General features: G+C 38.5%; 1 protein-coding gene across 1 annotated transcript in view; it reads left to right on the top strand.

The window, feature by feature from the left end:
* The first annotated feature begins 85 nt into the window (after positions 1-85).
* Positions 86-12,072, top strand: part of SKIC3 (SKI3 subunit of superkiller complex) — a 48,136-nt gene continuing 36,149 nt past the window's right edge. The window contains exons 1-10 of the mRNA XM_059833586.1: positions 86-189; positions 1,092-1,189; positions 1,691-1,834; positions 2,892-2,983; positions 3,647-3,722; positions 5,107-5,247; positions 6,440-6,538; positions 6,630-6,738; positions 8,562-8,702; positions 10,392-10,493. Of these exons, the coding sequence (XP_059689569.1) occupies positions 1,100-1,189; positions 1,691-1,834; positions 2,892-2,983; positions 3,647-3,722; positions 5,107-5,247; positions 6,440-6,538; positions 6,630-6,738; positions 8,562-8,702; positions 10,392-10,493 (994 nt within the window). The 5' untranslated portion in view covers positions 86-189; positions 1,092-1,099. The remainder of the gene's footprint in view (positions 190-1,091; positions 1,190-1,690; positions 1,835-2,891; positions 2,984-3,646; positions 3,723-5,106; positions 5,248-6,439; positions 6,539-6,629; positions 6,739-8,561; positions 8,703-10,391; positions 10,494-12,072) is intronic.

Below are 12,072 nucleotides of genomic sequence, written 5' to 3'. Positions count from 1 at the left end.
GCTCCGGAGCAGCGCTGCGGAGCCGACCTCCTGCGGGGTGCCCGGTTTTGCGCTGACGTGGTGTCTCTTTCTCTGTAGGGGAAAATGGAGCTCGGACTGGGAAGTGCCGACGGGGGGGTGTGTTTGTGATGGTCGAGGCGTCTGTGCCCTCTTAGGAAGCAAATTTATCTGCAGGAGCTGTTGGGCAATGTAAGTTTGACATTTCTTTGCATTTTTTAAGCTCTGAGGGAATCTTTGAAATCCGCCCTCTTCCTTTGTCCTTTGATTGCTAATTTCTCTCTGGGCCCTTCATCCACGCCTTTATCTTTTGCTCTTCAGCTGCTAAAAGTTTTTTTTTTTTTCTTGTCACTTTTTCAGTCTGTTTCGGTGCCTGCACCAGCAGTGTTTGTCCTCAGCCTCATCCCATCTAGGCAGTTTTGACTATGAGGTTTCTAAAGTTCATCTGGGGCAAAGTATTTACCATTTGCATGAAAATAGTGCATGATTATGTCAGTTCAAAAGTGCGAATGCCTCTTCAATCTGTCCTTAAATGCTTATTATTTTTCGCTATACGGCTGTCGTCGGAAGCAGGGTCAGCCGTAAGTGTGTGTGAAGGGAGCAGAGCATTGTGGACCGTGCCTGAACATCGGTGACAGGCTGGCCGTGGTACTGCTGTAGATAGCACACAAGAAAAACTGATCCTTAGGAACTCCGTGAGCACATGTCCAGTGCGATATGCCCCTGAAGCACAGTTCACTGCTTAGTAATTCCCCTTTCCTTGGAAGACACCCTGCATATAGTTTCTTTTGAGTCTAACCAAGGTGACTGTCATATAACACCTCTCCTCCTGTTCAGATTTGTCTTAAACCTCAATACAAATGTCATTCTAGTTTGTATCATTTAACTGTTTGGAATATTGAGTTAATTCTGGGTTGGAGCTAAGCCTAAGTAACTAATTTTAGCCATATTATTTGTTTTTAGCAGTTTTTAGTGCTGTATGCATTTTGGCATATTGAGCTGTACTTCTGTGTTTAAAATACTCTCTATGCTATTACAATAGGATATAAACATCTTGAGTTTATAAGAACTGATTATGTGTCCTTTTTACTTAGTAGCCACAATGTCAAACAAGGAGGTGAAGGCAGCATTAAAGAGTGCTAGAGATGCAATACGAAATAAAGAATATAAGGAAGCCTTAAAACATTGCAAGGTAATTAATTTTTTACTTGGAAGGTAACATTTTTGTATATTTTGTTTGTTGTTCCCATACCCCTAAAGCTGTATGGTAATGCAGAGTGTGGAGTACCTTATTAACTTCATAGCTGAGATCGATTTTCAGATTTAAGTTCATTGATCATTCATGTTAGTTGCCGACACGTAAACTTTTATTCCCGTTCCTTTCGCATTTCCATCTGTGTGGCGATAAGAATACTAAGTCTAGAATGATGGAGATAAAAATCAATTTCTAATCCAGACCTCAACAGGAGTGCTTTAATTGCTGAGCTACAGGTATGGTTACTGGCAGAACAGTTCAGATTTGAAGCATTCTCTGCCATGAAAAGCTGAAGTTGTTAATCTTAGTCTTTTCCTAAAAATTACTTCTAATACTACCATACAGAATAATTCATCAAACTGTAATGGTAAAACTCAATACTTGGATCTATGAGATGCATTTCATTCATCAGTTTAACTTAAAATTGTGTATTTCTAGGCAGTCTTGAAGCAAGAAAAAAATAACTACAATGCTTGGGTATTTATTGGCCTGGCAGCTGCTGAGTTAGAGCAGCCTGATCAGGCCAAAGGAGCATATAAGAAGGCTATTGAACTTGAACCAAACCAGTTACTGGCGTGGCAGGTATGTGAATATCCAGATTCACTACTTCGTTCCCTGAAAAGTGTCACTATGGAGTTAAATATAGGAAAAAAGCAGAGTTGAGACTTGCGTCTTGTTTTCTTGAGGCCCTTAGTTCTACTGAAGCTTCGGAGTAGCTGAGGTTTGTATTATTTGTGCGTCCAAAGTAAAGCCATGGGTAGCTGCATGTGTATAGCAGGGTGAACTTTAGTTCCAGTATATTTAAGTTTTGTGTTTCTTGTGTAGGCTAGTAGCAGTGAAACATGCAAGGGTGAACATGAATTGAAACAGCTACAGTAAATCCATCCATGCTTAGGAATTTCTGTGCTTGTAGCTCAAGAAACGTTTGACAGTGCATCTCTCGTAGGAAGGAAAATGTTTTATCTAGTAACTTACTTTTCCAGCTTCCAGCATTGAGTGGATTGTTACTGAATTTTGTTGTTGTTACTTTAAAACAATAGTATACACTTAAAATAGCTGTGTGCTGGGTGGTGTGTGCATGACAACGTATAACAGTATATAGTTAAAACATAAAGTTGTGTTATTTGGAGACTTGTGAAGCATAAGGTTCCATATTAAGTCTGTCTCTGATACGAACAATCGATATTTTTCTGAGGTAGTAAGGTTCTTAGTATTTTCAATATAAATACCTTTCTAAAGTATAACTGTTGCTGCCTGATTTCACGGTATATTGAAATTTCCTCAGTTTTGCAATCAGATTCTGGCTTTCTGTTGCTGTACAAGACAACATGATACGTGGGTATAGATCTTTTATCATCTGACTTAGTGTGCTTTGTATCTTCTCTATTATGCAGAAAAGATTATGTCATACATAGAAGTTTCAAATAGTTATTGGTACTAGTTAAGAAAGTGAGGAAAGCTTTTCATTCAGAAGTCTGTACAGAAGTATCAACGTACATTCTGCTCAGAGTTTACTACATTAACACTTGACCCCATTAAAAGCAATGGAATAATTTTTGTCGGCAGAACTTGCAGTGTTCTCATAACACATAACTGTTGACATCAAATCTTAGTTATTTTTTATCTTTTTTTTTTAAAGGGATTAGCAAATTTATATGAGAAATCCAACCAAACAGATGTCAAAGAAGACTTAGCAGATGTTTACCAAAAGCTCTTGGAACTCTATGAAAGGTAAAAGATACTGAACACCGTACTTCAGTGTAAGATTTCTAGTTCAGTGAGTGCCATTGCTGATACACAGGATAAGCTTTTCTTTTTTTTAAAGCCTTGTCACATCAGGGGGTCGGCACTTGTTACTAAGGTTTTCTGTACCTGTGTAAGGTTTCTTAATCCTGTCCCTTTTGATAGGGCAAAAACTCTTGGAATAATAGTACTTGAGGTTAGTAGTGTAGAGAATTCTGTATTAGGCTATGTCTTCTGTCTAAACTCACTGTCTTGAAGCGTTTAGCTCTGATAGTTCATTGTCTGCATTAATAAGTAGGCTTATTTTTCTCTGCTTTAAGATCACAGAATATATGTCATCCAATTCATATAGGTACAGTTCTAAACAAATCTGACTCTCAGCTGTCACTGTAGGTGACTGGAGTGTTCAATTTGTTTCCTTAATTTGAAAATAGTTCAAAAAGAAAATTACAATTCCTTAAATTAATTTGTTTTTAACTAAGTTACAGCAGCAATGAGTAAAACTTTTAGGGCAATCTATAGGTTTTATTCTAAATATTTGTTACGTAACTGAACCTACTAAAAAAAGTAATTTGTCAGAATTTGAAAAATGTTACATTATTTGATGGAAAACTTAGCTTGTTTGTGTGGGATTTTCTTCCTCCTTTCTAGTGGTGACAAGCAGAAATGGTGTGATGTATGTAACAAGCTTGTGGAACTGTATCATCATGAAAAGAAATATTTGGAGGTAGGTTAAGTACTTTACTTTCTCTCTTCTAACAAGAAATTTCCATTTGATCAGAACTAACTACTTTTTATCAAGGAATCCCCAATTTTTTTGGCCACAGACCACTTAAGATCGTCCTTGTGGACCACAACCAGGAAGAACCGATTTTAAGTATATTCCTTTCTTTTCCACTGCGTAACACTTGGATGCAATCCATTAAACAGACAAAACTTGACAAAGAACATTAGTATACAGGCTGAAAGGGTGCAACTTCATTCTTCTGCTTTATTTCTAGAAGTCAAACATGATCCCAAATGCACATTTACATGCAGTCTGCGTGAGTCAGGTGTCCTTTGCCTCGCTTGGCCAGTTCTAGGTATCTGATCAGCTCTTCACTGGTGTGCTGATCCCTTCCTAGACTGTCCCTGATACTTCATGACAGAGGGTAAGGTGGAATTTGTGCACAACCTGAACTCGATTGCCTGTGGCTTAGGTACTGCATTCCATGCACAACGATAGGGATGAGCAAAGCTGCTCCACGGCAACCCAAGCTTCAGCCCACCTAGTGCTCCCAAAGTCGTGTCAGCATGAACATTGCAGAAATAGTTGTGACTTTTGTCGGTTTACCACGAGGTGGAGCTGTTAAATGCCTGAATGGTTCAACAGTAACGTTGCTATAGTCTCTGTAGGAATGTTGCACGATACCTATTTTTGCAGTTCACTCTTCCTTTACTGTTTAAAAAGGTTGCTTTCTTACAAGGTGGTGCATGGTCTTACTCCATGTCATCTTCTCCCCTTTCCTCCAACGACGGAAAATGAAAGATTTTACATATCACTTAGCATCACGCTCAAGACTGTTAATTAGTTTCAAAGCCTCTTTGTATACCCGTTTCTGAAACTAAATTCAATGCTAATAGTTTAGCATATAAAGGCAGACTTGCTCTGTGTGCAACAGGAAACTGCAAGTTAGCCTTCAGGGTCCTATTTTCTCTTTTTCAGTTCTGTTGATTCTCCCACACTGGAATTTCAACATGGACTGCTGCCGTTCTTTTTCTGTTCGTCGTGCTGTAGATCCAACAAGGCTTCAATTTTTTTTTCTTCAGAGTTTATCAGAGGACTGTTAGGTCTATTTTTACTGTTGATTTCCTCCAGGAACCAGAGTCAGAATTCATACTCTTGATGTTGCCTCCCTTGTTTACTGTACCTTGGAAGGTGGACAGGTCCCACACAATGCTTTGGAACTTGTTATTGCTTTAATCAGAAAGCGGGTAAATCTGGGTCGTTACGTTAAATGTTACCCTGTTGTTTACCCTAGTGTGGTAGAGTTGACAGTAATTAGAAAGCTTGTGTCAGACCTCCAGTTCTTTAAAGAGTGATAGCATTGTTCATTTGCTCCTGTTGACAGGTGGCTGAAACATGGCAGAAACTGATACAAATGAAGCAGGAGGGAGGTGCTGAGAAGGCAGAGCTTCATCAGCTTTGGAAGAAGATGATCCAGTTGCTGAAAGACAGTACACCGAACCAGGATAATAAGACTGGACAGTTGGTAATGTTTCTCACTCCTACTCATCTAGATACATAGATATGTACAGTGCAGCTAGACTTCATTTGAAGCCTTAAAAAACATGTAAATCTTGTGACTGTTTGTCTCACTAATGTTCAGCAGTACTAAACTTTTCAGGAAAAGGTGGGTGATTTTGACTTCTGATGAAAACAGTGAGGGTGCAGCAGCCTGAGATGGGCCTTAGGTGGAATAAGGCACCTAAATCCAAGCAGTCGTCCTGGAACTCCTTCATTAACTGCCTCCTAAATTCTGCAGGAGTCCAAGTTTGCGCTAACACCGGGATGCATTGTTCTACCTCTGCCTGTTATGAGCAGCATCACTCATGAGCTTTGACAGTGTGGTGGGTTGACCCTGGCTGGATGCCAGGTGCCCACCAAAGCCACTCTATCACTCCCCCTCCTCAGCTGGGCAGAGGAGAGAAAATATAACAAAAGGCTCATTAGTCCTTTGAGCTGGGATTAGATGTGAAGAAGAGTCTCTGTTCTTACAAATTTTGCCTTCCTTGTACCCATCTTATGTTATGAAACAGTATACTACTGTTTTATCTTGTACTAGATTAACAATTAACGTGCTTTGGATCCTATTTGAGTACTACTTCATGATAAGGAACTTGCTTTGTGACTTTCTCTGTTCACAGTACTAGTGTAAACTTAACAAGTAGGTTCCAGATAATGACATGTAACTATCCACTTAACTATGGAAGGGCTGGAAGGCATGTCCTATGAGGAGCGGGTGAGAGCTCTGGGTTTGTCTAGTTTGGAGAAAAGGAGGCTGAGGGGCGACCTCATTGCTCTCTGCAGCTTCCTGAGCAGGGACGTGGACAGGGAGGTGCTGAGCTCTTCTCCCTGGGATCCAGGGACAGGACGCCTGGGAATGGTTCAAAGCTGCATCAGGGGAGGTTTAGACTGGGAAGCATTTATTCACCGAGAAGGTGGTCAAACCCTGGAATAGGCTTCCTGGAGAGGTGGTCGACGCCCCAAGCCTGTCAGTGTTTAAGAGGCATTTGGACAACGACCTTAACAACAGGCTTTAACTTTTGGTCAGCCCTGAAGTGGTCAGGCAGGTGGACTAGATGATGATTGTAGGTCCCTTCCAACTGAAATATTCTATTCTATGAAGATAGCATTTTCCTAGAATCATTGTTTGTTGCACTCCTAATTATTTCTTATTTCAGCTTTTGACTGCATTTGAACACGCGGTAAACTCTGCTGACACTGTTCCTGGTGAAGACCACCAAAATCTTTACAAGGACTTTATTCAGTGCTTGTCAAAAGTAAGGTTATGTTAATCTGTCTTCATCGGTGAGTAGATGTAATATTCCACCTCTGATAATTCACACAAACAACTATTTTTTTCCTTTCAAGTTTCCTCATGAAACAGCTAGGTTGGAGAAGGCCTGTAATGATATGATGGCTTTGTATCCTACTGTGAGCTATCCTTTGGAAGTACTTTGCTTGCACTTTGTTCAATCAGGTGAGTAGGACGCATTTAGACATTTTTGAGGCTTAAATTATTTCTTTTATAGTTAGTTTTGTGACAATCTTCTTACAAGTTTTTAGCCTTCACGACCCAATACGAGTAGACTATTTACTTTTATGTTATATTTCTGTCTGTCTGGAAATGAGAAGTGTTTGGTCCTATGGTTTGCTATTTCCTAGCTCTGTAATTGAGTGGTGACTGTAAATTGGCAAAAAACTTCTGTGAGTTAAGTCCGGCTCTCGCAGTATACAAAGTCGTAAAGAAAGAATGCCTTACGAAAGTCGAAAGCAGCCTCTCCAGATAAATGAAGGTTATCTTTTGAAGCTTAGAAAAGGGAATGCAGAATGTTAACCAGTGCTCTAAGGCTGAGGACAGGCTACACTTAGGTTATTTTTGACACAGAAGAGCTCTCTTGGTGAAAAAAACCCAAGCAAACATTTGTGAAACTTTTTTCAAAAGAAAGCCTGGTGAATAGGGAATAAACAGATCTGTTTAGATATTTCTTCTAAGTAGAAAAGGAGAATCTCGGAGGAAAAAAACCACCCTGATGTGTTCAGTTGTGCAGGGACCTGAAAGTATACAATTGCTATTTTCAGTAGTTCACTAAACAGCATTGCAGTACTGTTGGACACTTTCTCAGCATTTTCAAAGATAACTACTAAATTTTGCTCTTTCATTTTATTGTTTAAGGCATCAGAAGTTGATTTTATTTCTTTTTAAAACAAGGAAAGAAAATCAGGAAAAAACCCCTCTGGTTTATATAAGGAGAAATAATTTTCAGCTTAGGTAGAAGAATGCCTTTTCCATTTTTGAAGGTAGCCTTCATGGAATTATGTAGCAACATAAAACAAGAGAGAATTTTTCACTTTGATTGGAAAGGATGAAGTCAAATGAGGGCCAGACTCTCATTTCCACGTAACAGTACTTTACAGTTTGGAGAAACATACAAAAACCAATTTCCAAAAGAAAAGGAGCATTTGGTTGGCACAGTTCTTGTATACCAATGCTCTGACAACATCTCACCATCCCACAGCCATCTTGGCGTGGGGAGGATGATGCTTAGGTTTTAGTAAGGCTGTTTATATCTGAGTCATTCCAACCATGTCATAGTCCTTCATGCCCCAAACTTGTGAGCTTGTAACTCCGATGCATTATTAGTCACCTTTACCAAATGCAAATCAAAGGCAACCTTTATGTCAAATGAGTCCATAATTTTTTTTAAAGAAAACAGTAGTTCAGAGACTGATGTTGCAAGTCACAACAGTTGCTTTAAGCAAGGACTGCCAAGTCTACAATTACAGCTGAACACAAGCTTAGAAAGTGAGTGGCATCGATTAAAATTAAGCCAAGACATTAAATTATGTGGTTTCATAGCAAGACTGTTTCAGCAAGCTCATCATAGCAGGTTTATAGGTACATAAGGCCTACTCTGGAAGGAAATTATTTTGATTTATTTGTGGCAGATTTTGGTATGTGGGCATTCAGCTGGGCTTACATGAGAAGCATATGAAGGAATTAGTTTTTATTAATAAAGGAGCTATACCTGTAGTAATTTAACACAAGTGGTTAAAAGTTCAGGTTTCAGACTGACAGTTTATTTTGTTTGGTGGTACTGGGTATTTAGATTACTGCTTGTTTTTTGGGTTTGGTTTTGGGGGTGGAGGGTGATAAGTATGTAGTACCTTTGGAAAAAAGTTCAGTTAATAAATTCATTACTTTGAGCTCAAAGGATAAGGGTCATATTTATGTAGGTAAGGTATACTGTTGCATTTTTTTTAACCTAAAACTCTATAAAATATTTCTTTTTCTGAAACCAGGTACTTTGTCGGAAGAGGCCCTGCACTGTTTTTCTAGGCTTTTGGAGATGGATGCAAGTAGTGGTCCAGGCATCATTGGTTTTGGTATAAAATGCCTCCAAGAAAAGAAATACAAGGAGGCTGTTAAGAGTCTTACTGAAGGTAAATGTGTAATATGAGGTATAAGTAGTCTGTAACTTGAACACCAGTTAGTTTATGCTGGATATTTTGGGAATCTTATACTTGCATAGTACTTTGCCAGTTCTAAGACCAGCTAGATTTTAAAAGAATACTCAACACTTTCTCTGACTGGGCATTGGAATTTTTTTAAATATAGCTTTAAGTATAACATCTCTGAGGTCTGTCATTGCTCTTATAGTCACCTCTGTAGTATTTTAGTGTGATCAGCTTTAAACTGTTTTTTAATCTGACAGTTATTGGGGAATTACCTAGATCAAGCAGTAAATACAGCAATAGCAGTTAATGAAGGAATGTGGAATTTATAAAGTAAAATACAATGCAGCTTCCCTAATCTAGTCACTGCATTTCTATACCTGAACAAAGATGCCTTCCCCTTAAAGTTACATCATTTTAAGACCTCTTTAACACTTACATTGGGTAATTGGGTATATAAAGAGAAATATTGGAGGATTTTTTTTTTTTTTTACAGTAGCCAGATTTGCTGAAGAGTTGGCGTACTAATCTGTAATTATCTTGCTTGTATTAAAATAGCAAAGCTCTGTGAAAATTATTCATAAGTATACTAGTGGGAAAATAGGACTTTACACTCTAGCTGTGCTGGCCATGGATAATTCAAAACTGCTTATTGAGAAAGCTGGGTAGATAAGCATTTGGGATCTAAGCAGTCGTGAGTCAGTCAGGGTATGCTGTGATTGTCTGCATCCTTTCACCCAGGTTTAGAATAAGATTGTTTCGGAAAATTTAAGAATATTCTAAAATACTCTACAGTTGCTTACCCACAGTGAAATGACATGTCTTGCCTAAAACCTGAAATAAAAATTTCAGGTGCTTAAGAGGAAGAAGTCTTCCATGGAAAGCAAATTCTTCTGGCTTAAATGGCCATTGGATGTTTTCACAAAACATACAGCCTGTTTTTGACAAAAGATATATCTTCCAAATAATTTTATGGATTTATTTTTACTTTTACATGTAAAACTCTGCTCATGAAGGGGAGAACGCAAAGGGGAAGGTTCTTGGTATCAGCAAAAATGTGTAAAGCTTGGAAATAATGTCCCTCCCAGTAAGCCAAGTGTTTGCATGTTAGGCATTGAAGCTTCAAGGCATTATTTAGTAGTAATATTAATATATGTATATATCAGAAGACTCAAATTCAATTTTATTACTGAATCTTTAATTAAGGCAAGTTTATCAGGAAGTTTCGGTTAAACACTCTTGCCATCATTTTTTTGCTGTCTTAAAGTTCTATAGGCCTTTCTGGTTTCTAGTGAAAACTTTACAAAGTGGTCTACAGGCTGCTAATGTTAATGTCTGATCAGAGTGAAGGACTTTTTTCTTTTTGAAACACAAGTGCACGTTAAGCCAATGTTGTATATTTCCTCACTTTTTCCCCTTTTTCTTTTTTAGTATATGTAATGTTATATGCAAAATTAAGCCTAACAGAAGCTTGCATACTTCTTAGTCTACTGTATGGAGATCTGTGTGTTTAAAACAGTTTAGAAGACGACTCAAAAAATTAACTGCAAGTCTTATTATCTGATTGATAATATGCTTTTGATGGCATTATATAGTCATACAGGATCTGCCAGCTACAGTGTCTTTGCAGCCCTAAGCAACTTTTTTAGTGCCTTTTTTAAACTCTTCGTTTTTTAGGTTTGCAGAAGACTAGCCAGTGTCCAGCCGCGTGGCATTATTTGGCAGAGGCACAGATGAAAATCCACAAACACAGGGACGCTGTCCTGTCCTGTAATCAAGGTAACTGCCTGCTAATTGAAAGAGCAACTGCAGGGTTACACCACTTTATGTAGTCCAGCCAATGTGGCCTTTGCATGGTAGGTTTGAGTTAGCAGCAGTCATAGTCCTTTGCTTTTTGCAGTCTCACAGCTTGTGCTGGTGTCCCCTGCTTCTTGCGGTTTATGACAGCTGAAAAGCGCCTTGTGCTGCTTAGTTTCAGGAAAAGAGAAAATCAGAACCAGAAAGCTGTCTGATGGTTAATATTTAGAAGGTTTGCATGTTCTGATGTGCTTCTTCAGCTGGTGGTTGACAAACTCTGCCAAACAACAGATAATTGCCTGAAACCACAAGAGTAGGTGTCACAAATTTTTAGTCTGGTAGACTTCATATTTAGACTTAAAAGATAAGATTTTAATCAAGTTATTGTAAAATGCAGAAATGATGTGTGGTACACCTGCACCTTAAGAAACCTCACTGTGAGTGTAAGTCTTCATCTGTGTTAGCTGGGAATGAGGGCAGTTATTATGATCCAGTGATGCATATCTAATCTGAACAGAGCCATTATCTGATGGTTATAAATGAAGGGGCAGCCAAAGTGGACTTTTTTCTGACAGAGACAAATGCAATGAAAAACTTCTCAAGAAAGACTTGAAGAGGTAAAAGTATGCAGACCTGGCTTAACAGTCATGGGAAATTAGTAAAAGCAAGGGGAAGTACTTGCCAGTGAGGGAGATTCAAGAGGCCTACAAATTTGAGTGGAGGAAATGTGAAAACAGAACAAAGTAGGTAAAAAGTAATTAATTGCAGAAAGAACGAAAATGAGGTGATTCTTTTCACATCTGTGTTCAGTGTGGAAGAGCTCAGGGTGACTTCTACACTATGACCCTTCTTTTCAGGGGATTCATCAAACAACTTGTCTGTGATTATAACATTAATAGAAGTTGCTATAAAACAGGATAAGAAAAATTAGCATTAAGGAACTATGACTTAGGGATTGACTGAGGAACACAAGGATGAAATTGCTAAAGTAGTAAGTTGTTTATGTAACTGCTTGCTTAAACTGTTTTGACACCCAAGTGCTTGAAGGTAGATAGTGTGACCCTAACTTTTAAAAAGGGTTCTAGGAAGGATCAGGGAAACCACCAACGAGTCTGGTATGTTTACTGGTTAAATTAGTTAAAACTGAAAGAACAGAGTTAGGGAATTTATGTAGAAAAATTATTCTGTGGGATAGACAGCATGGCTTTTGTGAAGTGACATTGTGTTTTTAGAACTCCTTGAAGGAGTTTATGAGCACATGGATAAGGGACATGTGATTATAGTCTACTCTGATTTCCAGGTGGTAATTGATAAAATCACCTACAAGACTGTTAAGGAAACTAAGCAGCTTTGTGTTAATAAGTAGAGTTGTAGCACTGAGTGTTTTTTATCAGTTTTAAGTAAGTTAAAAGCTAGACCCAGTATAGTAATAACATCTGTTTTCAGGCTGGAAGGAGGTGTCCCTGACATTTTCACCACTGTCTGTGTTGTTCTTCCTCTTTCCTAGTCCTTTATGAATGTTGAGTAATAAGGTTATGAAGTTTGTTGCTATTCAAAGCAG

This window comes from Gavia stellata, chromosome Z (assembly GCF_030936135.1).
Source record: "Gavia stellata isolate bGavSte3 chromosome Z, bGavSte3.hap2, whole genome shotgun sequence".
NCBI classification, from domain to species: domain Eukaryota; kingdom Metazoa; phylum Chordata; class Aves; order Gaviiformes; family Gaviidae; genus Gavia; species Gavia stellata.
The sequence above is the reverse complement of the archived record's forward strand: the minus strand, read 5'-3'. Positions and strand labels throughout refer to the sequence as shown.